Source organism: Artibeus jamaicensis, unplaced genomic scaffold, assembly GCF_021234435.1.
Source record: "Artibeus jamaicensis isolate MK-2021 breed Jamaican fruit bat unplaced genomic scaffold, CSHL_Jam_final scaffold_833, whole genome shotgun sequence".
Lineage (NCBI taxonomy): Eukaryota > Metazoa > Chordata > Mammalia > Chiroptera > Phyllostomidae > Artibeus > Artibeus jamaicensis.
In genome coordinates, this window is record NW_026522056.1 from 21,121,693 (window position 1) to 21,149,616 (window position 27,924).

At 44.5% G+C, this 27,924-nt stretch overlaps 1 protein-coding gene across 3 annotated transcripts in view; it reads left to right on the forward strand.

Annotated features, from left to right (window-relative positions):
- The window catches only part of FAT1 (FAT atypical cadherin 1), a 124,826-nt gene extending 98,464 nt beyond the window's left edge, over nt 1–26,362 (forward strand). For 2 of the 3 annotated variants that reach the window (XM_037128745.2, XM_037128746.2), the window contains exons 12-28: nt 680–833; nt 1,871–2,104; nt 2,921–3,310; nt 4,562–4,776; nt 5,046–5,183; nt 7,831–7,974; nt 8,426–8,623; nt 9,023–9,824; nt 9,963–10,094; nt 12,332–12,489; nt 13,117–13,579; nt 15,032–15,185; nt 15,353–15,463; nt 16,929–17,566; nt 18,413–18,550; nt 23,989–24,024; nt 24,985–26,362. In XM_037128745.2, the coding sequence (XP_036984640.2) occupies nt 680–833; nt 1,871–2,104; nt 2,921–3,310; nt 4,562–4,776; nt 5,046–5,183; nt 7,831–7,974; nt 8,426–8,623; nt 9,023–9,824; nt 9,963–10,094; nt 12,332–12,489; nt 13,117–13,579; nt 15,032–15,185; nt 15,353–15,463; nt 16,929–17,566; nt 18,413–18,550; nt 23,989–24,024; nt 24,985–25,616 (4,737 nt within the window). In that variant the 3' untranslated portion in view covers nt 25,617–26,362. The remainder of the gene's footprint in view (nt 1–679; nt 834–1,870; nt 2,105–2,920; nt 3,311–4,561; nt 4,777–5,045; nt 5,184–7,830; nt 7,975–8,425; nt 8,624–9,022; nt 9,825–9,962; nt 10,095–12,331; nt 12,490–13,116; nt 13,580–15,031; nt 15,186–15,352; nt 15,464–16,928; nt 17,567–18,412; nt 18,551–23,988; nt 24,025–24,984) is intronic. The other variant, XM_037128743.2, reaches the window with a different exon arrangement.
- The last annotated feature ends 1,562 nt before the right edge of the window (nt 26,363–27,924 follow it).

A 27,924-nucleotide genomic window follows, 5' to 3' on the forward strand; every position in this document is an offset into this window, starting at 1 on the left:
GAGTCATAAAATGCCGTTCACCTAAACTTGAGTTTGGGTTAAGAAAATAAATTCAGCGAAATCTCACCTGTCTTGGGTTTCGGTTTATGGCACGGATTTCTAAATAGTTGGAAGAGGGCACAACCCTTCATTTGAGAGTTGGGTTGTAGGTGGAGAGAGAGGTTAGATAAGCAGGTCACAGAAGGGCCAGCTTGGTCACGTGGCCTTAGAAATCTTTGTTTTCTCCCTGATACGAAGCTTGCTTCTTTCTCAGCTGTGTTTATTTGGTTATATGTTAAGAGCGATTGCAAACAATAAATTTACATATTGGAAATTGGTAGATAGGATATAACAGGCATCTGTTCTCTCCAATCTTTGGATAAATGTGGAGCATTGTGTGTATTTTCTCATTAGGATTTAAATCAAACGTGAAACCAAGTCAAAGACACAAAGCACTATATTCAGAACTCTGTAGGTTAAGTGGCAAATCAGACTCTTTCAACAACATGGAAATGTTAACTGTTACATGGCTCCTTGTTTTATAAGGAAAATAGTTTTGAAAGCTCCTTGGGTTTTTAACTTTAGTCATTTCCTGTGTTTTCTATGGCCAAAGAGAAATGATTTCCTTTCTGTTATCCCCTTGGCGGTCATGCTGACTTTCACTGTTTTCTGTTAACGATATTGATTCAAATTTTTGTAGACTTTCTATTCAGACACGATTCCAGAAGATGCCTTTCCTGGGAAACTGATCATGCAGGTCTCTGCTACGGATGCAGATATCCGTTCCAACGCTGAAATTACTTACACGTTATTTGGTCCAGGTGCAGAAAAATTCAAACTAAATCCAGACACAGGTAATGATAGAGTTTGGGGCAAAATTAATTGTGTTTTAACAAAATCATGTGTATGGGTGGTTTTTAGATCACTCATAGAATTCGAAAACTTACATTTTGTTCTTGTAAAAATATACTTGGATGTTGCAAAATTGTCATCTTTTAGGAATTCAAACAACAATGTAATATGTAAAATTGGGGGTGAGATTAAAAAACCAATAGTCAAGGATTTAAAATTGTTTATATCACCTTTTATTTAAAAAACAACTCAGAAGTTAAAGTATATTTCAAACTTTTATTTTATCCATTTTATTTTTTCTTTAAGATTTTATTTATTTGTTTTTAGACAGAGGGGAAGAGAGGGAGGAAGAGAGAGAGAGAAACATCATTTGTGGTTGCCTCTCATGCACCCCCAGCTGGGGACCTGGCCTGCAACCCAGGCATGTGCCCTGACTAGGAATTGAACTGGTGACCCTTTGGTTTGTAGGCCGGCACTCAATCCACTGAGCCACACCAGCCAGGACTATTCATTTTATATATAATTTGTATTCATGGATTTTTGACCATAAATTTATCATTTAGCATATTCATTAAAATAACTCATGATATGTTATTCATCTTTAAATTGCTAGGGTTGTTTTCCTCTTATAATTTGTATTTTGTTAAAATTGAGGTCAAGGAATAGTTTTCTATTAAGCTCTCTCCTACCAGAGAACTGATTATGAAGCTGTGAATCTAATATTTTTGAGTCAATTTTTAAAAGTTTAAATTTGGCAAATGAGGTGGCTACTTTGCTTTTGTGACCTGACGTATTGTGCAGGAGGCCCTAGCCCTGGGGTCTCTATGGCCGAGGAAGCCGGCACCTACGGGGTTTGGAAGCCTGCAACTCACTGTGTGCGCACAGATGCTGACTGTCATTGATGAAACCGTTCTCCACAGGAGAGCTATCATTCAGATTTTGTAATTGTAAGAGGAAAGGAGAAGATGGAAGATTTAGTATTGCAGTTCACACCTTAAATGTCAAGTGAGTCCGCTTATGGCGGTGTGTTTGGTTTCAGGTGAACTGAGAACATTAGCCCCCCTTGATCGGGAGGAGCAAGCAGTTTATCATCTTCTAGTCAAGGCCACGGACGGAGGGGGGCGATTCTGTCAAGCTGACATTGTGCTCACGTTGGAAGATGTGAATGATAATGCCCCAGAGTTCTCCGCCGATCCTTACACCATCACCGTGTTCGAGAACACAGAGCCTGGGACGCTGTTGACTAGAGTGCAGGCCACGGATGCTGATGCAGGTATCACTTGGAGGGCTTTGTGTCCAGACTCAGCTCCGACATCCTGGGACCCTTTGCATGAAAACACACCTCCCATTCGGGCGGTTTAATTATTTTACCTCATGCGTGTTGAATAACTCATCGTCGTTTTGTTATTTCATTCCTTAGCATTAAAAATGGAAGGAAATATTTAGAATAATGAATTCACTTTTAATGAGTATTTGAAGTCTCAGAATTATGCCCACTGCACTTGCTATTGTAAGATAACTATAGTGTTCCTAAAATTCTGGTAGGTGACTGTGTTAACTGACCTTTATATCACGTTGAGTTAATGAAGTGGTATTTTGTGAATAAACCATTAGTGGCATAAAGAGATTTTAGTGTCAAAGGAGCAAATGCTCTAATGTTACAGTTTTATAAGCCTTTCAGACTTTTATGGAGAAATAAAAGTCTAGGCTATCTATAGAGCAGAGAATAAAAATAACTTCTTCAGTCATGCCAATAATTAGAAGAATAACAAAAATGTAAGTTTTCAAGTAAATCTTTGACACTGAAGGTAAATAAATAGACTTTAAAAAATCTGCTGGGTGTTAAGCCTAAGTCTGTATAAAACATGGTCTTAAAAAGCCAGATAACTATGCAATAATATTTACTTTAACTCGCAAGTTGTTAATATAAAAGTTTACTTTTTTAAGATCATAGTCATATAAATTTTTAAACAGTGTGTTAGCATTTTTCCTTTTTAGTGTGTACACTGCATGTTTGTCTTTTTCAAAAATATAATTTGCTTAAACTCCTTGAAAGAAAACATTCTGACCAGGCGCTGTGCCTTGACAGGGCTGAATCGGAAGATAGCCTACTCTCTGCTGGACTCTGCTGACGGGCAGTTCTCCATCAACGAGGTGTCTGGAATCATCCAGCTGGAGAAGGCTCTGGACAGAGAGCTGCAGGCAGTGTACACCCTTACTCTGAAAGCTGCAGACCAGGGTTTGCCGAGGAGGCTTACAGCGACCAGCACCATTGTCGTGTCCGTGTTGGACATAAATGACAACCCGCCTGTGTTTGAGTACCGTGAGTACAGTGCCTCGGTGTCGGAGGACACTCTCATTGGAACAGAAGTCCTCCAGGTGTACGCGGCAAGTCGGGACATTGAGGCCAACGCCGAAATCACCTACTCCATAATCAGCGGGAATGAGCATGGGAAATTCAGCATCGATCCCAAGACAGGTAACTTCCCACGTGAATGAGAGGGCTCCCTTTATTCTGCCAAAAAGGGCAGATTGCCCAGCACTTGACCCGATACGAAGTGACTGATCACAGATTGTTAGTAGGTACTCCAAAAGATAAAACTCAAGTTTCGTTTGAGTTGTTATTTTAGGTGGGATTTAAAGTGGTTTCTAAGACTTTAAACTGTAGTTCTACATAATAACATACATTTCTGATGTATCTATTATAATAAGGAAATCAACTTTAAATAGAAAATTAATGTATCACACTCTAGTGATTGGAAAAAGCTATCAGATGCAGTGAATTAGCAAAGATAAAGACTGCAAGGAGGTAGAGAACCAGCCTCTCGGAGTGGCTCCTTTTAATTCCCCGTGCGCGACTCATGGGAAGTCGCTTCCACCTCATCTTAGGTTTTTGTGGGAGTGTCTGATAATCCAGAAAGTTGACGTTTTTTATTAGGCTAGTTATGTAGAACCGTTGAAGCATGTTGAGTCACACCGGGTGAGTGCCAACAAGGTCAGAAGCCATAGGAGCTTCGACTCTTGCTGCATAAAGACTTCGTAGTCTTGCTGGCCTGCGGCCTAACTAGCTGTACGTCCTAGAACATTGTAAAAGGTTGCTCCATTCAAACTGCATTTAATCATGTGAAGCTATTTCACATGAAGAGTAAGGGGGTGAAGGTGCCATTTGAAAATGTGTTTTTAACACATATCATAAAGCTTATTTTTAGGGCTCTTGAAGTACTGTGGACAATAAGGAGGTGAAAAGGGGAAAGATATGAAAGAGTTGGTAGGTCAAAAAGGGATTTTTTTAGTGATGGGATATAAATAGTTACTCTGGAGATTCACAAAAAAGATGCATATTTCTGTAAGATAAAAAGTATGAGTAGGAAAAGGAAACTGAAAGCCAAAGAGAAGCATTTTTATGTTTTTTATTAAATTAGAATGAAGTCTCTATGGTTTAAAAGAGATAACAAATATAGTCATTTCTATAGCAGATATGTTGATGATATTGATAAGGAAAGCAATTTAAATACCACAAAGAGTATCAGCAAAATAAGAGAAATAAGGATCAGCGATGGGCAACTTCATAATTTTTAATTATTGGGTTAAAAAATTAGAAAATGTACATAACTGGTAAGTAAGCATTTGAAGTAAAGATTCAGTTGATTTAAGCATGTCTATTTTGATCATAGTGTCAGAAAGCAGTGGCGTTTTAAAGTGCTGGAAGTAACTTTGGTTTTCCGTCCAGGGGCCATATTTCTCATTGAGAATCTGGATTACGAAAGCTCTCACGAGTACTACCTGACTGTGGAAGCCACCGATGGAGGCACACCTTCATTAAGTGACGTCGCAACGGTGAACGTCAACGTGACAGACATCAACGACAACACGCCAGTGTTCAGCCAAGACCCCTACACGGCTGTGATCAGCGAAGATGCTGTGCTCGAGCAGCCAGTCATCACGGTGCGTGTCCACTCCCTGTGGTCTGCACCCCTGGATCTCTGCCAGAGTTTCGTTGTGTTTGTTTGCTTGCTTTAGCACGATGCATTTGGGGGGGGGGCTTATTCGAAAATATTATGGCGATGTGGAAATGTTTTTTATTAGGCCAATTACTGACTCTGCTCTAAGTATTTGCCTTGTTATAACAACTAGCTGTGGATATCGGATATTTCCTTAACGACTTCCGTCCCTCCTTTAGCTGTCTCCTAAGCGAGAGTGTCATATTTTTCTAGGTTATGGCTGACGATGCTGATGGACCTTTAAATAGCCACATCCACTATTCGATTATAGATGGCAATCAGGGAAGTCCATTCACAATTGACCCTGCCAGGGGAGAAGTGAAAGTGACCAAGCTTCTGGACCGGGAAACAGTGAGTGGAGAAACTGTGGCTTCCGTTGTTTACCAACCACCAAATCAATAAATAGAAGTACCTTGTATTCCTATCTGCCAGCGTGGTGGGAAGTAAAGCCAGCCTTGTTCTTCAGAACCTACCAGTAACATATAAATAGTTGAAAAGCAATTACAGTATGAAAATGCAGTAAGACTATAGGAGATGTGCTTCATACTTACATGAAGTTTGGCTGATAAAATTTTACAGTCAGTGAGAGATTGCCGTTGGCTGCAGTGTTCTGAAGCCCTTCATGTAGCCAGAAGCTGGTGTTAAATGCTAGCAGACATTTGGAAAACCACAGGTGCTGAGAGCAGGGACTCTCCTGGGAGGAACTGCGTGAACCGGAGCGTGGAGAAAGGAAGCCGGGGGATATGTTTAAGTGATTTTATTCCGTTGTATTGGAGTGCAGTGATCATACAAAGAAATGAGGGAGATGAGCTAGAAGGGTGTTTTAGGAGCAGATTGTGGACCACATTCAAAACCAGAATGAGAAATTAGGACTCGATGCTACAGGCATGAGGGAGTTGCTGAATATTCATGAGCCCAGGTGTATCTTCACGGGAGACCCAATTTGAAGATGAATTTTACAGTAGGTCCAAGTGTTGTTTAGACTAGCGAGAGACCAGGGAGGTAGGAAGACCCGTGACAGTTCGTGGTGAGGGAACAAGAGCCTGAAGGGGAAGGGAGCAGTGACGGGTGAAAAGAGAGATGCACGAACTTTGCAGAGGAAGAATCAGGATCCTCGGAGCCCGGGTGGGGCCCTCCGTGGAAGGCAGTGCCGTGGTGACTGTTTTCTCCAGTCTCGCTGTGGCTGGTGGTGCCGTCAGAGAAGAGCAGGAAGGTCTTGAGGGCATAGACTCAGCATGGGGATAGGTGGTGGAATGTGGGTTTTTTTTAAAGATTTTATTTATTTTTTTTAGAGAGAGGGGAAGGGAGGGAGAAAGAGAGGGAGAGAAACACCAATGTGTGGTTGCCTCTCACACACCCCCAGCTGGGGACCTGGCCCGCAACCCAGGCATATGCCCTGACTGGGAATCGAACCAGCAACCCCTTGGTTCGCAGGCCGGCAGCTACACCAGCCAGGTCTGACTGTGGTTTTTGATACACAAATTTTTAGAGGGAAATGGCATATTTGAGTAAAATTATTCAGCCATTATCTGGAGATTTTAGTCAAACTTGAGACTTGAAAGCTGGAAATACATATGGCATGTGCCTCTGGAGATGATTATGGATGTGATCTGAAGTGTTGAGATAAACGTGAGCAGATGAGGGGAGGCAAGTCGGGCTGAACAACTGTCTGCCTGTCCACCCACTCATCCCCACCCCCCCGTTCCTCAGTCCATCCACCCATCTGCTCACCCAACCCCCCACACACACTGCCTCTGAGAGGGGGAGGAGAGGAGGAAGCCTTGGTCTGGGGAGGCTAGAAAGTCACCGGTGATGACACAGAACACAATTTCGGAGGAATAGTGGGTAAATCTGAGAGTAGGGGCTCGGGGGAGACAGTGATGAGATCTCTCATTCAAGTCTCAATGATTTAATTCCATTCCTGACCTGTTATTTTTTAATTTTACTAAGTTTATTGGGATATAAAACAGAAAGTAACAAATGAACAAACGAGACAAATATTATATGAACAAAAAAATGATAGACGCAGACAACAATATGGTGGTTCCCGGGGGAAAAGAAGAGGTGGAAGAGGGTAAATGGGGCCAAATCTGTGGTGACCTATTATTTTTGAGTGGGGAGTCGACAAGAGTTTGGGAAGCGCAACTGTGATGCTTAGGATTGCAGTTCTGCTGGGCAGAACAGCACTGAGTGTTTTTCACTGGAGAATGTCTCAGGTCCTGTAATAAACCAGTAATGTCCATCAGGAGGTAGCAGACAAGGGGGGCCTGTAGGGTCTCCCAAGCTGGTTCCTCGTCAGAGTCCTCTGCTGTTTGAGTTACTGCCTGACTGACACTGTGCAGAACATACTCCGGGATGTGGGCAGCGTTCTGGCTTCTCCCGCCCCTCGTGCGGGAAGAGACGGCTTAACTGGGTGCAGCCCTGGAGAAGAAGCTGCCTTACCTGGATCCATTTTTTAAAATAGGAGTCATGAAGAGGTAATCTCTAAAGATGCAGACAGCTGACTGCAGTCCAAGTGTGGAGTTGGTGGGAGAGGTGTTGAAAGTCAGTAAGCGCTCAAGAGTGGGGAGCAGCTTAAAGGCTTGTCCCCTTGCGGCTGAGAGTAAGGTCAGGGAAGGTCGCCTTCCTTGTTATCACAGCCTTTTAGCTATGCCAGTGCTCTTTTTCCTCATCATGTGAATTCAATCTAAATTTTTGTTAGTAGATCTGTAAAGTTTTCAGGTTGGAACAGAGCGAGTACAAATTAGAGAGGCATCAGAGAATCTAATCAACTCCTGGTGTCTTTTCTTGCTGAGCAAGCACTGTCCATTTCGTGGCCCATCACTGGGGGGCGTACTTGTGTAGGCAGGGGAATTGCCCGCCTGTGTAACAGACACAGCAACTGATGGCAGGTGTTCAGACCTGCCCCTCTGGGTTGTCAGGAGAATGTGTGTGACAAACCCTGCTGCGCGGCCTTGTGCAAATGGACACGCCATCTCCTTGTCCTGTCTCTGAAAAGATTTCAGGTTACACGCTGACGGTGCAGGCATCTGACAACGGCAGTCCACCCAGAGCCAACACGACCACGGTGAACATCGACGTGTCCGATGTCAACGACAATGCGCCAGTCTTCTCCAGGGAGAACTACAGTGTGATCATCCAGGTAACGCCGGGGTGCCGAGGGCACGCTGAACACCGTCCTTTGGGGATGAGCTCTTTCACTGGCCTCAGTTACTCATCTGAAATGTTTTTAAAGTATTCTCACCACCCTGATTCTTACCATCTTCTATCCCTGCTTTTACTACTTTCCCTTCTTGACTTTCCTCCCCCCTCCTGCTCCTCCTTCAAACTCCCCTCCTTCCCATCCCCACTCCACTTCACTTCTTCATCCTTCCGCCTCTGCCACCCCTTCCTGGCCCCACACAAGCCCCTCCCCCTGCCCCCCACTCTTCATCAGAGCCCCCCTTCTTCTCTCTCTTCCTTTCAAACGGAGCAGCAACAGGTTCTGCTTTTCATATATTTCACATTTTAGAAAACTTGCCTGTGTCTCTTAACATGAAGGTTGGGTTTGGTTGAAAGTCGTATTTCTTCTTGGTTTTGTTCATGCTCTGCAGGAGAATAAGCCTGTGGGTGTCAGTGTACTCCAGCTGGTGGTGACAGACAAGGACTCCTCACATAACGGCCCCCCCTTCTTCTTTACCATCGAGAGTGGAAATGAGGACAGCGCCTTTGAAGTTAACCAGCAGGGCGTCCTCCTGACGTCAGCCACCATGGACAGGAAAGTGAAGGATCATTACTTACTGCATGTTAAGGTATTGCTGTCCTTCTTGGTGATTTCATTGTGGATTCATTAGAAGTGAGTGGTTTTAGTGGTTATCACCACCTTTAGTGGTTATTGCCTTGTACGTAAACAGCTTATTACCCTTCATGAGAAACCAAAAGATGTGTAGAATTATTTTGTCTTTTTTGGTTTTTGCCCTACCTTCATTTCTCTTCCACTGCACCTCTAGGGCTCATTGACTCATTTGGTTACTTTATCATGGAGCTAAATTTCAATATGAACTAGTGAAAAGGCTATAAAGATAATGCTTTAATGTGGAGAAATAACTACCTAATAATCGATCATTTTTAAGAACTTGAACACTGTGAATACATTTTTAAAACATTGTTAACAATGACACAGTGGGGATTTTTTTTTGTCTTTCTCCTAGGTGGCAGATAACGGAAAGCCTCAGTTGTCATCTTTGACCTACGTTGACATCAGGGTCATTGAAGAGAGCATCTACCCTCCAGCCATCCTGCCCCTAGAGATTTTCATTACTGCTTTTGGAGAGGAATATTCGGGCGGCGTGATTGGGAAGATTCATGCGACAGACCAGGATGTGTACGACACTTTAACCTACAGTCTGGACCCCCAGATGGACAGCCTCTTCTCTGTTTCCAGCACAGGGGGAAAGCTGATTGCACACAGAAAGCTGGACCTGGGGCAGTACCTGCTCAATGTCAGCGTGACGGATGGGAAATTCACGACGGTGGCTGACATCACAGTGCACGTCCGACAGGTCACACAGGAGATGCTGAACCACACCATCGCCATCCGCTTTGCCAACCTGACGCCGGAAGAGTTCGTCGGGGACTATTGGCGCAACTTCCAGCGTGCCCTACGCAACGTCTTGGGTGTGAGGAGGAGCGACATTCAGGTGGTGAGCTTGCAGCCCGCCGAACCGCACCCCCACCTGGACGTCCTGCTTTTTGTGGAGAGATCAGGAAGTGCCCAGGTGTCAACAAGGCAGCTTCTGCACAAGATTAATGCTTCCGTGACTGACATCGAGGAAATCATTGGTGTCAGGATATTGGATGCGTTCCAGAAGCTCTGTGGGGGACTAGACTGCCCGCGGAAATTCTGTGACGAAACAGTGTCTGTGGATGAAAATGTGATGTCCACACACAGCACGGCCAGACTGAGTTTTGTGACTCCCCGCCACCGAAGGACGGCTTTGTGTCTCTGCAAAGGTAACACGGTGATGGTCTGAAAGTATAATTTCCTGTGCAGTCTCTGAAGGCTACACGTTAAAGATGAGTCTCTTGAAATGTCTATTAATTAGCTCTCCCTCCTCGCCTCCTCATTTTAAATATATATATTTTTTTAAGAGGGAAAATGCCCGCTTATCCATCATGGATGTGAAGACAGTCCATGCCCGGAAGGGTCAGAATGTGTCGCTGATCCCAGAGAAGAGAAATACACCTGTGTCTGTCCAGGTGACAAGTTTGGTCAGTGCCCAGGTGAGAGTCTAGTGAGGAGGCATACTTTTGTTTGAAAAAAGTCACTTCCAGTGTTTCTTACCATTTTCTTCTGTAATGGAGTGGGAAAGCATGGTGAAATTATGTTTATTATAAGACGTCACACATAGCGATGAGACGAGCGTAACTAGTAGTTTTTTCTTCCTGTTACACAATAACGCACCCGAATTGACAGCATGAAGTGTCCCCTCTGTCATCAGGGCTTGTGCAAACACATGGACCCATGTGTATAGATTCGATGGCCTTTTTCTCCCACATTCTCTCTCTTTAAAAAAGCAACTACAAGCTCGTATCTCACAGTCCTCCACCACCTGCTTTTTCTGGTTTTAATAGTGTGTTATGGGCACCTTTGCAAATTAATACATGTAAACCTAATTCTTCTTCATAGCTGTATAGTTATCTAGCCTGGCTGTATCATCATGAGTCAACATTTTCTTTTTGTGCAGAGGTTCAGGTTGTGGAAATGCTTCCTTCTGCTGAATAAAGAATCCTCGTGTTAGGAATCCCTACGCACTGGTGCTTCCACTTCTAAAACTGGGACTTACTGCGTCAAAGACTAACTACACTTTAATTTCGAAGTAAACCATAATTGTGTTAGTTTCCCAAAAGGTTATACTGGTTCCTGTTTCTCCCAGTCACATGTGAAGGTCTCATTCCCCACTCTCTTGCCAATATCGAAGGTTTTCAGTTGAAAGATAAATGCCCCCTTCTAATGGGTGTGACATGCTCACCTGATTATTGTTGCTTTGCACTTCTCTGGCTGCTTGTGAGAGTTGCCTTCTCATCCCTTTGTTGCCTGTTAGTGTTTTTCCTTCAGAGACCGACCTACTCATATTCTTCGCTTGATTGTGTGGGTTGTTCTGTCTCTTATTTTCACATGTGAGCTCTGAGTGTATTGCAGTGTTCTCGTGTGCATTCTGCTGCCTGGATATTGATCGTTTTTTAATTTTTTTTAATTGAATTATAGCTTTTCTGTCACTAGTTACTCCCCATACCCTCTCTCCCTCCACCCACTCCCCTTCTCCCACAGTCACCGCACCGTTGTCCATGCCCATGAGTTCTTTCTCACTCTTTAAAAATTTTTTGCTCAATCCCTCCACCCTGCCCCCACAGAGCTATCAGCCTGCTGAGTCTGTCTCTGTTTTGCTTATTAGTTCACTTTGTTCATTAGATTCCATGTATGAGTGAAATTATATGCTAACTGTCTTTCTCCAACTGGCTTATTCAACTTAGCATACTGTTCTCCAGATTTTTTCTTTTTTATGGCCGAGTAGTATTCTATTGCATTAATTTATCATAGCTGTTTTAGCCACTCATCTACTGATGGACACTTAGGCTACATCCAAATCTTGGGTCTTGTAAATAATGCTGCAGTGAGCATGGGGGTGTTTTGGGTTTCTTCGGGTAAATTCCCAGAAGTGAAATCACTAGATCCAGAGGCAGATCCCTGTTTAATTGTCGGGGGACTCTCCATGCTCCCTTCCTGAGTGGCTGCACCAGCCTGCATTCCCACCAGCACTGCACGAGGGTTCCCATTTCCACGTTGTCCCCAGCACTTTGGTTTGTTGACTCATCGATGATGGCCATTCTGACAGGTGTGAGGTGATATCTCACTGTGGTTCTTATTTCTCTTTCTCCGATCAGTGATATTGAACATCTTTTCATGTCTGTTGGCCATCTGTATGTCCTCTTTGGAGAAGTGTCTTTTCGGGTCTTTTGCCCCTTTTTAATTACATTGTGTATATTAATGTTTTGATTGGTTTAATAGCATATTTTTTCATTTTGAAATTTAATTTTCATCTTGGCAGTTGTGCATAATTTTACATAACAGTTTTCGTCTCTGGAGATTGATATTCTTTTCATCATTTGGGAAGATCGGATTGTTTTATATCTTGTTTCAGAAAGTTTCCCAAACCACCTTGAGGGCATGTAAACATTTTCCTGAAGTGCCTTGTGGTAATTTTACATTGAACATTCTTATAGTCAGCATTTTCACTGTCTTAGAATTTATTTCTTTGTGATGTGTAGTCTAATTCTCTTCCAAAAGAACAAGTTACGCTGTGCTGTTTATTAAGCAACTAGACATTTCCCATTGAATTGAATTTTATAATGTTCTAATCAAATAAAAACTTAGGTCGGTCTCTGAGGGGGATGAAATCGCACTTTTAAAAATGTGCTTAAGCTTGGTTCTGATTCATTTTTTCCTCTCTGATTCACAGGGAGCTCATCTGTAACATTTACTGGAAACAGCTTTGTGAAATATCGTCTGAAGGAAAATGAAAACAAACTGGAGATGAAACTGACCCTGAGGCTCCGAACGTACTCCTCTCACGCGGTCGTGATGTACGCTCGGGGGACGGACTACAGCATCCTGGAGGTGGGTGGCTGCGGGCCTGGGAAGGGGGTCTTCAAAAACGTTATTAATCCCACTTTAAGTTCAGATTGTCCATTTTTGAAAAAAAATAAAGTAAAAGGGTTGAATTCCTCATGTAACTAGTTCATCGACAGCAGGTTTTGGACGCTGGGGTGAAAAGCTCTTTCTGCTGGGTAGAGATTCACTTCTGTTTCTCACAGACATTTTCAGGCACATGTGACAGTTGACATTTAAACTCTGTGACGCTGCATCTTGTTAATTCTATAGAGACATCTGTGCCCACTTGAAGTGGTCATTATTTTGCCCATCTTTCTCTTTTTTAAGCATGATTAACTTTTGACTGTTGATACTACTTGATGCTATTCTTGGTGGTTGTTCAGTGAACAATTATTAGTCACTTCCCAACACTCTTTGGGTATGCAGTTGGCACTTCGACTTTCTCTCCCCCGAGGCCCGTGATTACTTGCACAGGGAACAAATGAGCACGCGGTCCATAGTACGCACGTGCAAGGCCTCACTAGTGAACTCTGCTGTCAGTTGCCAGCCATACCTTCCCTTCTGAGTTTTGATCAGAGACTGTACTCGAAGATTCTACGAGACTAATGTGAACCGTGACCGTTTCTGTCGTAGATCCTTAACGGAAGGCTACAGTACAAATTCGACTGTGGGAGCGGCCCTGGCATCGTGTCTGTGCAGAGCATTCAAGTCAATGACGGACTGTGGCACGCGGTGACTCTGGAAGTGAACGGCAACTACGCCAGACTGGTTCTAGACCAAGTCCACACTGCGTCGGGCACGGCCCCAGGCACTCTGAAGACCCTGAACCTGGACAGCCATGTGTTTTTTGGTGGCCACGTCCGTCAGCAAGGCACGAGGCACGGAAGAAGCCCCCAAGTTGGAAATGGCTTCAGGGGCTGTATGGACTCCATTTATTTGAACGGGCAGGAGCTCCCTTTAAACACCAAACCAAGGAGCTACGCCCACATCGAAGAGTGGGTGGGGGTGTCTCCGGGGTGCTCGCTGACCGGAGCGGAGGACTGCTCCAGCAACCCCTGCCAGAACGGAGGCGTCTGCAGTCCCTCTCCTGCTGGAGGTAGGTTTCGTGACCTCATCATTTCGTAAGTGTTACGCGTGTGTGCGCTGGACAGGAAGTTCCCCTGGCGTTTCTGTCTTTCTCCTTTTTATTCAAATCATATCGTCAGATATTGTGCCCCAGTTGGAATTGAGTAGTGTGAGTTATGAACAGGAGAGCAGAGCGGGGCTGAGAGCCCCTCCCAGGAGCCAGGCCGACCTCTAGTATCACATCCGTTTCATTCTGCACCGGTGTCCCTGGGCCGACCACAGCTAATGCTCTTCCAATCGCCGGGGTTGAACCAGTGGGTTTTGGAATCGGTACCACGTAGCTCTTCTTGAGTGTCCCCTTTAATCCTACGGCCCAGCACAGAGGATCTGCTAGTCTCGCTACCCATGGGAGGGAGTATTGATTTTCCTGATGGCCTTAACCCCTCCTGAGGTGTCACCACACCTGTGTCAAAGCCCCAGCATAGCGCAGGGCGCTCTGGCTTCTGCATCCTGGACCCGCTTGTCCACTTATCAGTGATAGAACAGGGTTCTGAAATGACCGACGTTGTGCTTGATGAATAGAGCTCTGTGTTGCGAATAGAGGGAAAATTCAAAGTAACCCTCTAGTTAAGTGAGATTTTTAAAAGACTTGGTTTCCTGTTGTTTTCTATACTCACAGAGCAGGCCACCTTATCCCCACAGCAGTACCCTGAACAAGAGTTTATTCTGTGCTCCTGTCACTTGTGCAAGGAGGCGGTCCTCACTGTGTCATCAGGGATGGCACCAAGAGAGGTGTCGTCTTGAAATCCCCGTCCTAGCAACAGGAGGAAGAGAACACGGACACCACACAGTGGTGCCCAAACTTCCGCTTTGCTTTGGCCAGAGAAAATTCCACGGCCATGGCCTGCAACAGAGGTGGCGGTGGGGGCAGCGGGGAAGGGCCACCCTGTCTTATCGGGAGTGGGCTCCCAGGACCACACCGTCCCAGTCTTCGCACAGTGAAGAGTCCGACTTATTTTTTATTTTTGCTCCTTTATGCAAATACGAAGATCACCTTTCTTAAAATGGTAGCTCATAGTTTTCAAAGGGCTTTTCCATTGACTATTATTATCTCACTTCTTAACTAAAAGCTTGGGAGCTGCCAATAAATAGAGATGTTAAGCAGTAAGTGTTGCATCCAGTGGCCAGTCAGACAAAGGACCACTTTTTGCCCGTTCTGCACGCAGGGCCCAGTGACCTCACGTAAGTCGTGATGAATGAAAACTGATTGGGAGGTCTCTCTCGGGTTCTCCGTGTTCTGGTTACACCAGCAGTGGCTGGCTGGTGCAGACATTTGACCTTGAGGGAACGGGCTGCTACTAGCTTTTACGGGTCTTAGAGAACTCCATCTTGTCCTCGACTTAAAAGGAAAAACCGATTTCCTGATGCTGCTCTTCTGAGTCATTGAGTGATAGGACTCTTTTGCTCTCTTTTGACGATTCAGGGTATCACTGCAGGTGCAGTGCCTTATACTTAGGGACGTACTGTGAGGTGAGCGCCAACCCGTGTTCCTCCAACCCCTGCCTCTACGGCGGGACCTGCATCGTGGACAATGGAGACTTCGTTTGCCAGTGCAGGGGACTGTATACTGGTCAGAGGTGTGTATGTTTTCTTTCTAACTTTCACTAGTAACTGTAGTATTTAAAAATTTGAAAGGTCCCTGTATAGGTAAAGCCTGTGCATTCCTTTGTTAGCATTTCCTGTTCTGCTGTATCTGTTTGCAGTGGAAGTGTTAGGTTTATGCATATTTTTTCCTGTCCCTCAGGTGCCAGCTCAGCCCGTACTGCAAGGATGAGCCCTGCAAAAACGGCGGGACGTGCTTTGACAGCCTGGACGGTGCTGTCTGTCAGTGTGACGCAGGCTTTCGGGGGGAGAGGTGACTGGCTCCTTCCATTTCTCTGTTTCCACCTCTCTGTAACGTCCCACGGGTTAACCGATGCCACAGAATGTAATTAATTTGGACAGCGTTGCTTTGGAATTTGCTAATCTTCATATTAGCTTCTGACACAGTTGAGCAGATGAATGTAATAATGCTTGAAAAAACAGTCCGTGCTTTCGAGATATTATGTATAAACACGGAGTGTGGGGCTTTTGCAGGAAGTAAATATCTGTGGGATGAGTGAGATTATTATGTTTCTAAAACAGACATCTGTGGCGTGCTGTCTTTGAGAGTGCTGATAACGGCATTTTTCCAGAACAGACTGTAACTAACACTTACTGAGCATCTGGAAACCTTGTCCAGCTCCCTTGTTATCTTTTGTAAACCTTATCCTGATCCTAAGAGGGGATTGGTCTTTTCCAGGAGAGCAAAGTAAGGCTCAGCTGTGCCTTTTGTACACACCTGGAGAGAGGTGGCATTTGTTCCAGATGCCATCTCACCTTAGACTTTTTACCAGTTCCATTTAAAACACTCCCCAGTGGATGTCCTTCGTAAGTGCCTAGCGCTGGGCACTAGATGATCCGTGACCATCAGTCCTGTTAGGAAGCTGGGAGTGTGACCGCTGGCCCTGTGGTTTTGCTCTAGTTGTGGTCATAGTCTTGAATTTTCCCACCAGTCACATGGTCTTATTAGTTCATAAATTGGCTGTCCTTATTCTAATCCATTAATACTTATTATAATGGATAAAACCGTCTCAGTAATCAGAATTGTAATGCCAGGTCAATGGGGGGGGGTGGTAAGTAGAAACCTTTTATTAAAGGAGGAGGGGTTTGAGAAGTGTCCGGTGGCTCTGCAGGGGCACAGAAATGCCCATTTGGAAAGGCAGAGGGGAGGGGGCTTGCATGGGAAGCATTCTGGGAGGATGAGGGGCTGTGGGAGAATTTTGACAGGGAGAAGAAGCACTTTAAAATGGAAAACGTTTTTTTTTTAGCCATTCACGTGTTTTATGTAACTGTCATAATCCCCTGTAGGGAGATTTTCTTAGAAATTTAACCTGGCCTCTTAGAACAGTTTACAGCATGCCTTTTATCAAAATGTGCCTTATAAATTTCTGGATCAGAATTAGAAATAAATGAGTGTATGAGCAATGCATCTGACTTAGTAATCTGTTCAGTAACTTTTTCTAGGGAATAATGGCAATTTATTCCATTATTTATCTCATGTTTATCTCCCGAATGTACATTCAAAATACGGGAGCAAATGAGTAATTACCCCACGAAAGGTTTCTTGTTGTAGTTACTGTTGTGGATAGTAAGGTTCTGGTTGTTGTCTATTAGCCTTCGTTTCGAGATCTGTTATTCAGAAGAGGTTGGGTTAGTCCTTTGTCTGAGGGCAGTTACAGGCCTGAGGTCGTCTGGCTTCCATTGCAAGGGCCTGCCCTCATTCTCGGCTCTCCGGGCAGGTGCCAGAGTGACGTGGACGAGTGTGCTGGGAACCCCTGCCGGAACGGGGCCCTCTGCGAGAACACGCACGGCTCCTACCACTGCAACTGCAGCCACGAGTACCGAGGGAGGCACTGTGAGGACGCGGCTCCCAACCAGTACGTGTCCACCCCATGGAACATCGGGCTGGCCGAAGGCATCGGCATCATCGTCTTCGTCATCGGGATCTTCCTGCTGGTGGTGGTGTTTGTGCTCTGCCGCAAGATGGTCAGCCGGAGGAAGAAGCAGAAACACCAGGCCGACCCCGCAGACAAGCACTTGGGACCTGCCGCAGCTTTCATGCAGAGACCCTACTTCGATGCGAAGCTAAACAAAAACATTTACTCAGACGTCCCGCCCCAGGTGCCTGTGCGCCCCATCTCCTACACGCCAAGCATTCCAAGTGACTCCAGGAACAACCTGGACCGGAATTCCTTCGAAGGCTCTGCTATCCCAGAGCACCCCGAGTTCAGCACCTTCAACCCCGAGTCTGTGCACGGGCACCGGAAAGCCGTGGCTGTCTGCAGCGTCGCCCCGAACCTGCCACCGCCGCCACCTTCCAACTCGCCTTCCGACAGCGACTCGATCCAGAAGCCCAGCTGGGACTTTGACTATGACGGTAAGAGCTCCTTTTCCCGTCTCGGTTGAGTGTCACCGAGAGGGAAGTGAGGCTCCCAAGTTCTGCCAGCGCCTCTGGTGGTTGGGGTCCAAATGTGGAGTCTTTGTTAGTGACAGATATGCTGGAGAGGCCCTGGATGATTTCAAAAACCTTTTCCGGTGCCTTGAACCCTGGCTGGGCATCGTGGCTTTAATATTATTTTAATTAAGGAGCTGAATCAGTTCATGTTCCTATAGATACGGAAAGATCATTTCCTTTTTTTTTTTTTTTTGTAATTGACATGAGTTCCCAACTGTAATTTGGGGAGGGGATCTTTTTATGATTAAAACAATTAGGAAGGCATTTGTATGATAGCATTTAAAAAAACGTGGCTAAAAGAAGTGACAGTATAGGGTCAGCAAAAGTAGGCTTTCAGTTTGTACAAAAACACATGCGGGTTATGGTTATTTTAACAGCTTCATAACTCAAAAGAATGTCACTCACAGCTGTAAACCTGATTATACTCGTATTTATATTAGTGGCCTAATGTATATTTGAGGCTTTTAAAAAAGCTCTACGTTGCATTTTAAGATAAAATTTTATTTCCCCATATTGTCCGATGATCTCAATGGGTAGGTTTGTTGAGAATTTCTGTTGTGTGAATAAGCAAGAATGTTAAAGGCATTTTCATTTGTTTTTTTTTGGGGGGGGGGTTATTTTTCAAATGTTCCCCTTTGTTTTCATTGTTATTTTATTAAGTAAACCTCAGACGGTCTTGGTAACCTTTGCCTGAGGTCAGCACGCAGCAGTGGGGGACACCCAGGCCATGCCCTCATGGGGCTTCCTGTGCTCGTTTCTTCCCTGTAGCAAAAGTGGTGGATCTCGATCCCTGCCTCTCCAAGAAACCTCTGGAGGAGAAGCCCTCGCAGCCGTACAGTGCGCGGGAGAGCCTGTCCGAGGTGCAGTCCCTCAGCTCCTTTCAGTCTGAGTCCTGCGACGACAATGGTGAGTGGGCGGGAGTGGGAGCCGCAGTCATCGCGCTGCTCGTGCGTAACGCTGGTCACGTGACGTCATACTGCGTGTGTCCACTGTCGTCCTGCACCCGGTTCCCTCGTTGCGTCTCGGAGTGTTCCCACGGGTCACTTTGGGCCCCTGTTCAGCATTCCCGTATACATGCTTGCATGAACTTCTGCTGGGGAAAACATTTAAACTGTGTGTGATGGATGGATACTTGAACTGTAGCAACTTCCCAGTGATAGGGAAGAAAATGCAAGCACTTGTAAGGTCTTTTTTTACCTTGTTGGCCAGCTTTGTACTGGCTTTTTTTCCACAGTGGAAAATGTTAAAAGTTCTGTGGGGTTTAAAAAGCCCTAATAACAACTAACTTGAGCATGCAGCACCCACCCCTCACTCCTGCCCTCCGACTCGTCCTCAGCGGAGGCGGGTTCGTCTTCAGTGTTACCTTCTGTAGCACCTCCGGTATTACAAGGTTTCATTTGTTTTTTCCCCAACTCCCTGCGGCCCCAGCTCCCATTTGGATCGGAGCGTACTGACTGAGAGCGCAGTGTAAGAGATTGCTAGTAAGTTTGCTTATCTTTCTAACGAAGCAAGTTTGACGGTGTGATCTGCGATGCCGGTTACGTGTGTCTGATTTCCCCAGGGTGCGTGGCGTGGATAACCAGCTTCGCCATAATGGCATGGGCCACCCGAGGAAATTGTCAGTGTTCACAAGCACAGTAAAGTGGGTTTTTAGAGGAGATTTTCAAATCTCAGAATTGGTAGCACTGTGATTTTTCTCTGCATAACTGTAATGTGTTTAAATATTTTATTGGTGAAAGGAAGTAGTCCACCAGTATTTATTTGTTTCTAAATCTGGAGTAATGTAGCCCATACTGTACTACAAACCTAACTCTTCCAAACTGAAGATTGCAGTAAGTGTGTTCCATTCATTGCTGGTTTCAAACATGTTATATATGATATCAAAGTGTACCTGTGTTTATTATTTAGTGATACAGTATATGAAAATAACTTTCAACTGACAATAGAATTATTTTCGATTAAGTTTAATTCTAAAATGTTATAGTTGCCAGTTGATGTAATTATTTGTATCTTGATTCCCTAAATGTCCTTTACAAATATACTTCAGAATTTTTTGTATTTTCTAATTCTTTTCTTTGGAACATCATTCTTTTTAAAACTCCTAAATAATGTTAATACATCATGGCCAAATTAGTTATAAATATTAATTTCCAGATACTACAACATGAGAGGGGACAAGACAGGTCCAAGAGATGGTATTTTAATCTTTATCCTAATTTTTATCATTATCAGTGGTAAATTTAAGTCTGTATTAAGAGTCTGCCCTTAAATTATATTCTTGGTTTTCGAAGTCTGTGTCACAGATCACCACTAACATGGTGGCTAAAAACAAGGCACATGTTTTCTGTACCGTTCTGAGGGTCGGAAACCTGATGTTTGTCTCAGTAGGCTCAGGTGGCGGGGCCAGCAGGGCTCTTCCCTTTAGAGAGGAATGTGGGCTTTGGCCTGCTTCCCACGCCAGGTTCTCGAGGCTGCCCACACTCTTGGCTCACGGCTTCTCCCGCTGCCTTGGAAAGGCTACGGCGCAACTACATTGCATACCTCACTGGTCATTCTTCTGTAGTCACCTCTCTCCAAGCCCAGCTGGGAAAGGTCCTCCCCTTTGGAGGACCCTTGTGATTACATTGGGCCCACACAGATCATTCAGGAAAGGCTCCCCAGCTCAAGGTCTTTCATGGAACCGATCCAGCAGAGCCTGTTCTGCCAGGGATGGTAACATTTGCTCCTGGTTCCCAGGGTCAGGATGTGGCCATCTCTGAGAGCCTCCCTTCTGCCTCCCACAGGCGCGCTTACTTACCTTGGCATAAATGCTCGGAAACAATGTGATATACTAACAGGGAGGGAATTGATGCAGGAGACGGCCAGGCAGACAGTCTGCATTTTTCTGCTGGTGTGCTAGCTTCCCAGCTGTGCGCTTGTCTACAAAACGACAAGAGATTTGGGTGGGGAGTACATAAAATGGAGACAAAGCCCTCTGTCTCATCCCGCCTCCCCTCCCCCTGCTTTTTATTTATTGCATATTTTTCCTTATGTAGTTTTTTTAAATTTCTTTTTCCTGGAACAACGTATGAGTTCATTAAATGGACCCTGAAAATTGTCTTAGCAAGTGTTTTACTCTTCAACTGTAAAGTCTTTGCCTGCGAGGATTGTTTTGTTATGAGTAGATCCATACTGTAATTGGGAAAAACATTATAGCTAAAATGTTTCCTAAATTAGCCTTGGCTGGTGTGGCTCAGTGGATTGAGTGCTGGCCTGCAAACCTAAGTGTCGCCAGTTTGATTCCCAGTCAGAGCACATGTCTTGGTTGTGGGTCAGGTCCCCAGTAGGGGGTGTGCAAGAGGCAACCACACATTGATGTTTCTGTCCCTCTCTTCCTCCCTTCCCCCCTCTCTAAAAATAAATTTAAAATCTTTTTTAAGTTAAAAAAGTTCCCTAAATTACAATGTAATATAGTAACTGTATTCCTTTAATAATAAAAATATGAAAATTAAGATAAATAATGAAATAATAACAAGTATATAACTTCATTAGAAAAGACTAACAGAAAGAGTGCAGGAGTCATGCATAATTGTATTATGTACAATAATTATGTTAAAGTATTTGTTTCACATTTTAAAATTAGGAGGTAAAACTTATGTAAAGGAATCCTATTTAATACACTGTATTCTAATGAAGGTTTTCCTAATTTATTCCCTTTGCACCTCTTCACAAGCTTCCATAGTGACCGTAATACACCTTGTCAACCCCGTAGTTGGCACGGTGACTGACGAAGGTATAGTCGGAATGTGTGTGCTTGTGTCTGTGGCAGTGACTGTCGCTAGAGCCCTGTGCTTTTGCCTCTCATAGTGTTATTAGCAATCTCTTGTGGGCGTGGGGGGATGAAGACTTTTATTTTGTGTAGGTGTATGTATTCACCATCCAGATCCATTGCAAAAATACTTTTGTCTGTATTGTGTCTTTTTGTCACCTTTGGTCATTCATAGTGAATTTCCACAGTGTCAGAGGTAACTGAGCTGGCCTTTATGTGGTCCAGTGTTAAGAAACTTAGAAATCATTCTGATTACCTGAAAAAAAACTTTTAGTCTAAAAAACTCCTGTTCATCTGAGTAGGAATAAGACTGAGTAACCCACAGCTTCTGAAATTTCCAGTAGTTGACTCTTCTCTTTTGGATTTTCCCCACGTATGACCAAGGAAGAGAGTTGAACATGGCAGAAGGCAGACTGTTATGTATCTGTCCGAAATTATAAGAAGGGGCATTGACCATCCCCCTTAAAGTTATGTGAAGTTAAATTCGCTCTTTCTTACTGTACCAAAGTTGGAGTAGCCACTTGCGAATTGCACAGCCTACAGCAGAGGTGGCAACCACAAGGCCCCGGGGGCGGAATCCAACGCTCCACCTTGTTTCTACCCGGTGGCAGTGCCAAGCTCTAGCTTAACTGTTAAGGGTAGTTATATTTATACTGTCCTAACATTACATTCGGCCCTTGGAAGGCAACCTCCAGGCTGACGTGGCCCCTGGTGAGAATGAGTTTGATACCCCAGGGCTATGGTGTTTCAACAGTACGTCAGATGGCCTGGAGGGCTTGGTAGGAGCCACCCTGGTGGGTGGGCCTCAGCACCAGAGTTTCCGATTGAGTAGGTCTGGAGTGGGCCTGAGAATGTGCCTTTCTGGCAAGTTCCCCATTAATTCTGACATTGCTGGTCCAGGGGTCATACTTTGAGCACCCGTGGCATCGACCACCAAGAGTACACAAAGCATAGTGGGCCCCTTCTGCTAGGACACATTTGTTTGTTTTCAGGATTGATGTGAGAGAAAGGACGGCTTTGTGCCAAATTTGACAACGTGGGGCAGGCGTGAGCGTTCAGTGTTGCTGATCAGTTACTGACGAGGCTTTCACTTACTCTCCTGAGAAACGCCATGTTTTTATCTGGTGGATCAGAAAGTAATCTGTATTTTGCCCTAATGAATTGGAGTTTTAACGTGATGGAATTCTAGCATTTTTAATATTAACAGAGTTTGAAGAAGCAGGATTGAAACCGTTCTTGCAGTGCGACCCCCTTTATTGAAAAACATGGTTTGGCCCATTTAGAAATATAAATTGAATGTAAAATTGAAAGCTAGCTTAAATGTTAAGAATTATTGACAGCCTATTTATTAACAAAGGTTGTCAATCCTCTTTAAAAAGGGATTAGTGCATTTTTAGTAGACATTTAAAAAGTATATAGATACACGTTAACTGAATAGTGACTTGTTTATTCTTTAGAAACCACCGCAGTGTTTTCAGTTTCTGACTTAAATTTCTAGAAGAGAACCACCAGTCAGATCTTATTTGTTCCAAATTACTTTATTACATGGGTTTTTAAGAATATTGTGGAAGGCATAGAAAGCATTTAGAAAATCACTCAGGTAGCCATCCTTCTGCCATGATTACGGTTCTCCCAATAATGAGAATCATGGCGATAGCCAACAGTTAGAGCTTGACCCGAATTATTTTACTTAATCCTCATAAGAACCATGAGGGATTTCCACCCTCATTTCAAAGATAAGAGCCAGAAGCTTTGCCTCGGTAAGCAGCCTGCCCTGGGCCCATGATCTGTATCCACCTTCCCTCGGGCTGGGGGTCCTATGTATAAGAGGGTGGGCAGAGGGTGGGTGGAATTCCAGCTTCGGGTGGTACCAGCAATAGTGTAGCTTGTGGTCCCTTCAAGGGAAGGTGAACGGTATAAATAACTCCTACTCAAAGTGGAGAGGGTTTGGAGAGGGTTACTTCAAGTTACTTACAGGTAGCTAAGTTCTTGAATGTCTCTGAGTTTACTATCCACTTGAAGGCTGTAGTATTTTTATGAAGTACGTATTCTGTAGCTTGAGACGTGTTTGGATTATCACCTAAGTAATCCGATGCTCCCTGGTATTAGACAAAAAGAGTGTTTCATGGTATTTCTCAGTAACATGCAGGTGTAATTTAAATTTCTCAGTCGGTTTACATTGTATTAGAGCCTGTATATTGTATTTTAATTATTCCTAACACAGTTCTGCATTTTCAGGTTTAGATTGCCGGAAACAAGGAAAAGAAACTAAAATAATGCTTGTGTTTTCCAGCAACGTCGCTGGTTCATCCTCAGTCATCTTGTCTCTCCATTCTCATGTCCCATCGTATTTGTGCTACACGAATTTCTCAGCCACGGAATTTTAGTAGCTAATGGCTTAAAGGCATGGTACATGGCTGGCTGGGCCTCTGTAGACGGTTCGCACTGTGTTATGTACTTATCGTTATTGCCTCTTCAGCCGTCTTTCTGTTTTAATTATGAATGTTTTCTTTTCTCTCTACTCTGCCACCAAAAGAGTCTTTGGCTGCTCCCGACCTCGGCAAATCAAGAGGTGACTTATGCATGCCAGTTGTTTATTGATACTCACTAAACACCGGGAAAGACCCGACCCCAGGGCTGGCTCAGCTCACGCGTGCGCTCGGTGGATGCCTCAGTAACCACACACCCACCCTGTTTGTGCCCTGCGTTCTAAACACGGTTGCCTTGCCTTTCTTCATCCGCCAGGGGCTTGCAGAAACCCTCCCCACATTGGGGTGGTTTTGTAAAAAAATATATGTATATACTTTTATATCATCTAAAATGATCTGTAGACTTTTTTAAAGTAACAAGAATTGATTCATGTAGTCCAAACTGTGATGTTTCGGTGTTTGATTGAATTTTGCTTGATTTGGAAGCATGCTTTGATGCACACCTATGTTAATATTTGTGGGGCTGATGAAAAATAGTATAATTTTCAAAATTGTTTATTGCATTATTATTATTATACAGGAAATTTAAATCTTTGCATGTTAAAGATGACTATTTTAAAGAGTTGCATTAATGAGTGCATTTAGTGGCATGTAGTTAGTAGCGATCAAGTGACATTTGACATTTTACTACACGGAGCCTTCTTTATGAAAGGACAGAACGTCTTCTGATATCCCGGGACTGAGCTGATTCTCTTCCCGGAGAGCAGTAGGCGCTGCGCCACAGAAAGAAAGCCCTGTGATTGGACTCGTTTGTAGAAAAGCGCATGTGTTCCGTGCTAGCGCACTGCTTCTGTGAAAACTGTTTACTTGAATGCTGGGCATTTCCGTAGAACTGCAAGCCCACATTTTATCCCACGAGCCTCGTTCACGGAGGTTCTCCAAACCGGGCAGGAGTCGGGGTGGGGGGGGTGTCTGCAAGGCAAAAGCCAGGGCTTTCCAAATGCTGAGCCTCCCTGCGTGCGAGGCCTGCGCACTGAGCACTCTCCCCGGGACTCAGAGACCTGGAAGAAAACGCTGAAACCTGTCTTTTCTCTTCCCCACAGGCTACCACTGGGACACGTCGGACTGGATGCCGAGTGTCCCCCTGCCGGACATCCAGGAGTTCCCCAATTACGAGGTTATCGACGAGCAGACGCCCCTGTACTCCACAGACCCCCATTCCATCGACACAGACTATTACCCTGGGGGTTACGACATCGAAAGCGATTTCCCGCCCCCGCCAGAAGACTTCCCTGCGCCCGACGAACTGCCACCGTTGCCTCCCGAGTTCAGTGACCAGTTCGAGTCCATACACCCTCCCAGAGACATGCCCGCTGCGGGCAGCTTGGGTTCTTCCTCCCGAAACCGGCAGCGGTTTAACTTGAACCAGTACCTGCCCAATTTCTACCCCGTCGACGTGTGCGAAGCTCAGAAGGCAGGCCCCGGCGAGAGCGTCCCGTGCAGCAGAGAACCCTACGCCCCCTTCCCGCCCGCCTACCCGAGGCTCTGCGAGGAGCCCGGCGGGGAGAGCGTGCCCCTGGCCGTGTACGCCTGCACCGCGTCCTGCTCCGACGTGTCCGCGTGCTGCGACGTGGAGTCCGAGGCCCTGATGAGTGACTACGAGAGCGGGGACGACGGCCACTTCGAGGAGGTGGCGATCCCCCCGCTCGATTCGCAGCAGCACACGGAAGTCTGATGCGCCCCCTGCCCCCGAAGTGCCTGGACTTAGCGAACCTGGAGAGGACAGAGAGGACCCGCGCGTCCCGGCGCGCCAGCCATTTCCAGGGTCCCGACCCACTGTCCTGGGAGAAGGTGTCCGGTGGCTGTGCCATTTCTGAACAGGTTTTTGTATTTACGTTTGTCCGTGTTAAAAGAATGGAACACAAATCAGTCCTACCATCTTGTTAGCATGACTCATGTATTTATATAGATTTGATTATTTTAAATTTCCTGTCCCTTTTTTTGTAAATGTTATGTACAGATTTGATTTTTTCATAGTTTTAACTCTGTTTTCCTGATATTTTGTGGGTTTTTCTTTCTTTTTTTTTCTTTTTTTTACCGAATTTGAGTGGTGTTGGAGTCATTACCTAGCACCTTGATCTTTTAATATAACCAGGGTTTCACTATATGTCCTTTTCCACTGAAGTTTGACATTTCATTCATACAATGCAATGTAGTCATTCATTTCTAGCTGTACATAAGATGAGCAGAGATCTGATCCATGACATGTCTTAAATGGGTTGCTGTATTTTAGAACTACAAACATTTTTCATTATTGGAAAGTGTAACGGGGACCTTCTGCACACCGGTTTAGAGCCCAGACCTTCACGACACAGTTTTTATAGTGTCTGTATATTTGTGATGCAACGGTCTTGTAAAGGTTTTTACTGAGAACTACCATTAGCCAGTCTTTCTTACTGACAATAAATTATTAATAAAATACTGGAGCTTTACTGCCTATTTTCCTTTCATTTATAGTCCTGTTCAGGATTTAATGAATTGGGAAAGATGGATGGATGGATGGATGGATGGATGGATGGATGGATGGATGTGGATGGAAGGAAGGATGGATGTAGACACAGCTTTGTGTGGCTTAAAAGTGGAGTCTCTTCCCAGTTGCCCGACCAGGTGATGCTTACAGATGTAGCCGCTGGGTTGCAGGGATGTGGCTGTGGAACTCTGCTCAGAATTCTAGGTGAAAAGGTAAAAAGTGCTCTTATATAATAAGCCTTTTTTTAACACCTTAGGAAAGTTTTGACGTACACATTTTTATGTTGTTACTATTTACTAGCCATAACTTAATGTTTTTATGGTTTTTCACCTATGACTTATATCAAAAACAAAGTCTTTGTGAAGCATTTCATCTGTTGTCCAGGAACTCATTTGATTGTGCTTTATATTATGTAATGTGGAGTCCAGAAGCTATTTTCCATGGGTATTTATACAGTCAAATCTGTTCATCCATCCAACAAATGTTTTTTCAGTATCTAATGTGTGCCACTTTGATAAGAATCACAAAGAATCAAGTATTCTTAGACCTTTGGAAAAATACAAATGCCGCCTTTGTTTTATCAAATTGTGTGTGTGTGTGTGTGTGTGTGTGTGTGGTTTAATATCAAGAGAGAGATGTTTAACAATAACCAGCCAATTCATGCACTCTGTAATCACACCCTGTAAGCTGTTTTCCGATCTTTTCCTTAAATATTTTAAGTGTATATATTGCTTACTTCTTGTGACTAATTTTCGGGGTCATCCAGTGACTCAGGGCGATGTTACAGAAAACCACAGAACCAAAGAACCTAGGAAAACCTGTGCTACTCTTACCCCCCCAGTACTTACAACAGTTTTTAGACTAATCCATATATAATGTTTTCATTGTTCTGATGATGTAAACATTCGCTGTTGAGCTAAGTAATATATGATGCTTATTTCCACTTCCTTTGCAACTTTTTCTTCATCTTGCTTTTACTTATTTTTTAAAAATGTGTGACCATTTCATTAATTTATTCAAAAAAAGTTTTTAGCCCTGGCTGGTGTAGCTCAGTGGATTGAGCGCGGGCCTGCAAACCAGACAATCGCGGTTCGATTCCCAGTCAGGGCACATGCCTGGGTTGCAAACCAGTTCCCTGCAGGCCAGTTCCCAGCAGGGGACGCACAAAAGGCAACCATACATTGATGTTTCTCTCCCTCTCTCCTTCCCTTCCCCTCTAAAGATAAATAAATAAAATATTTTTTCAAAAAAAGTTTTTAGGTCATCTACCATGTATCATTCATACTACATAGACAGAAATTTCCTACCTTGGGTTTTACACGGCTTGGAGGGGGAGCCAGGGTGAGGACCAAAGAGAAAAGTTGGTATTTGGGAAGGAGCACAAGTGATGGGCCTGGGAGGGGAGGTTAAAATTTCAAGAAGGCAGAAGACCTCCATGGTTAACTGGCCTTTGGATAAACCCCTAACATCAGTAGGGGAGACTGCCGTGTGGAATGAGCATTCAGGTCGGGAG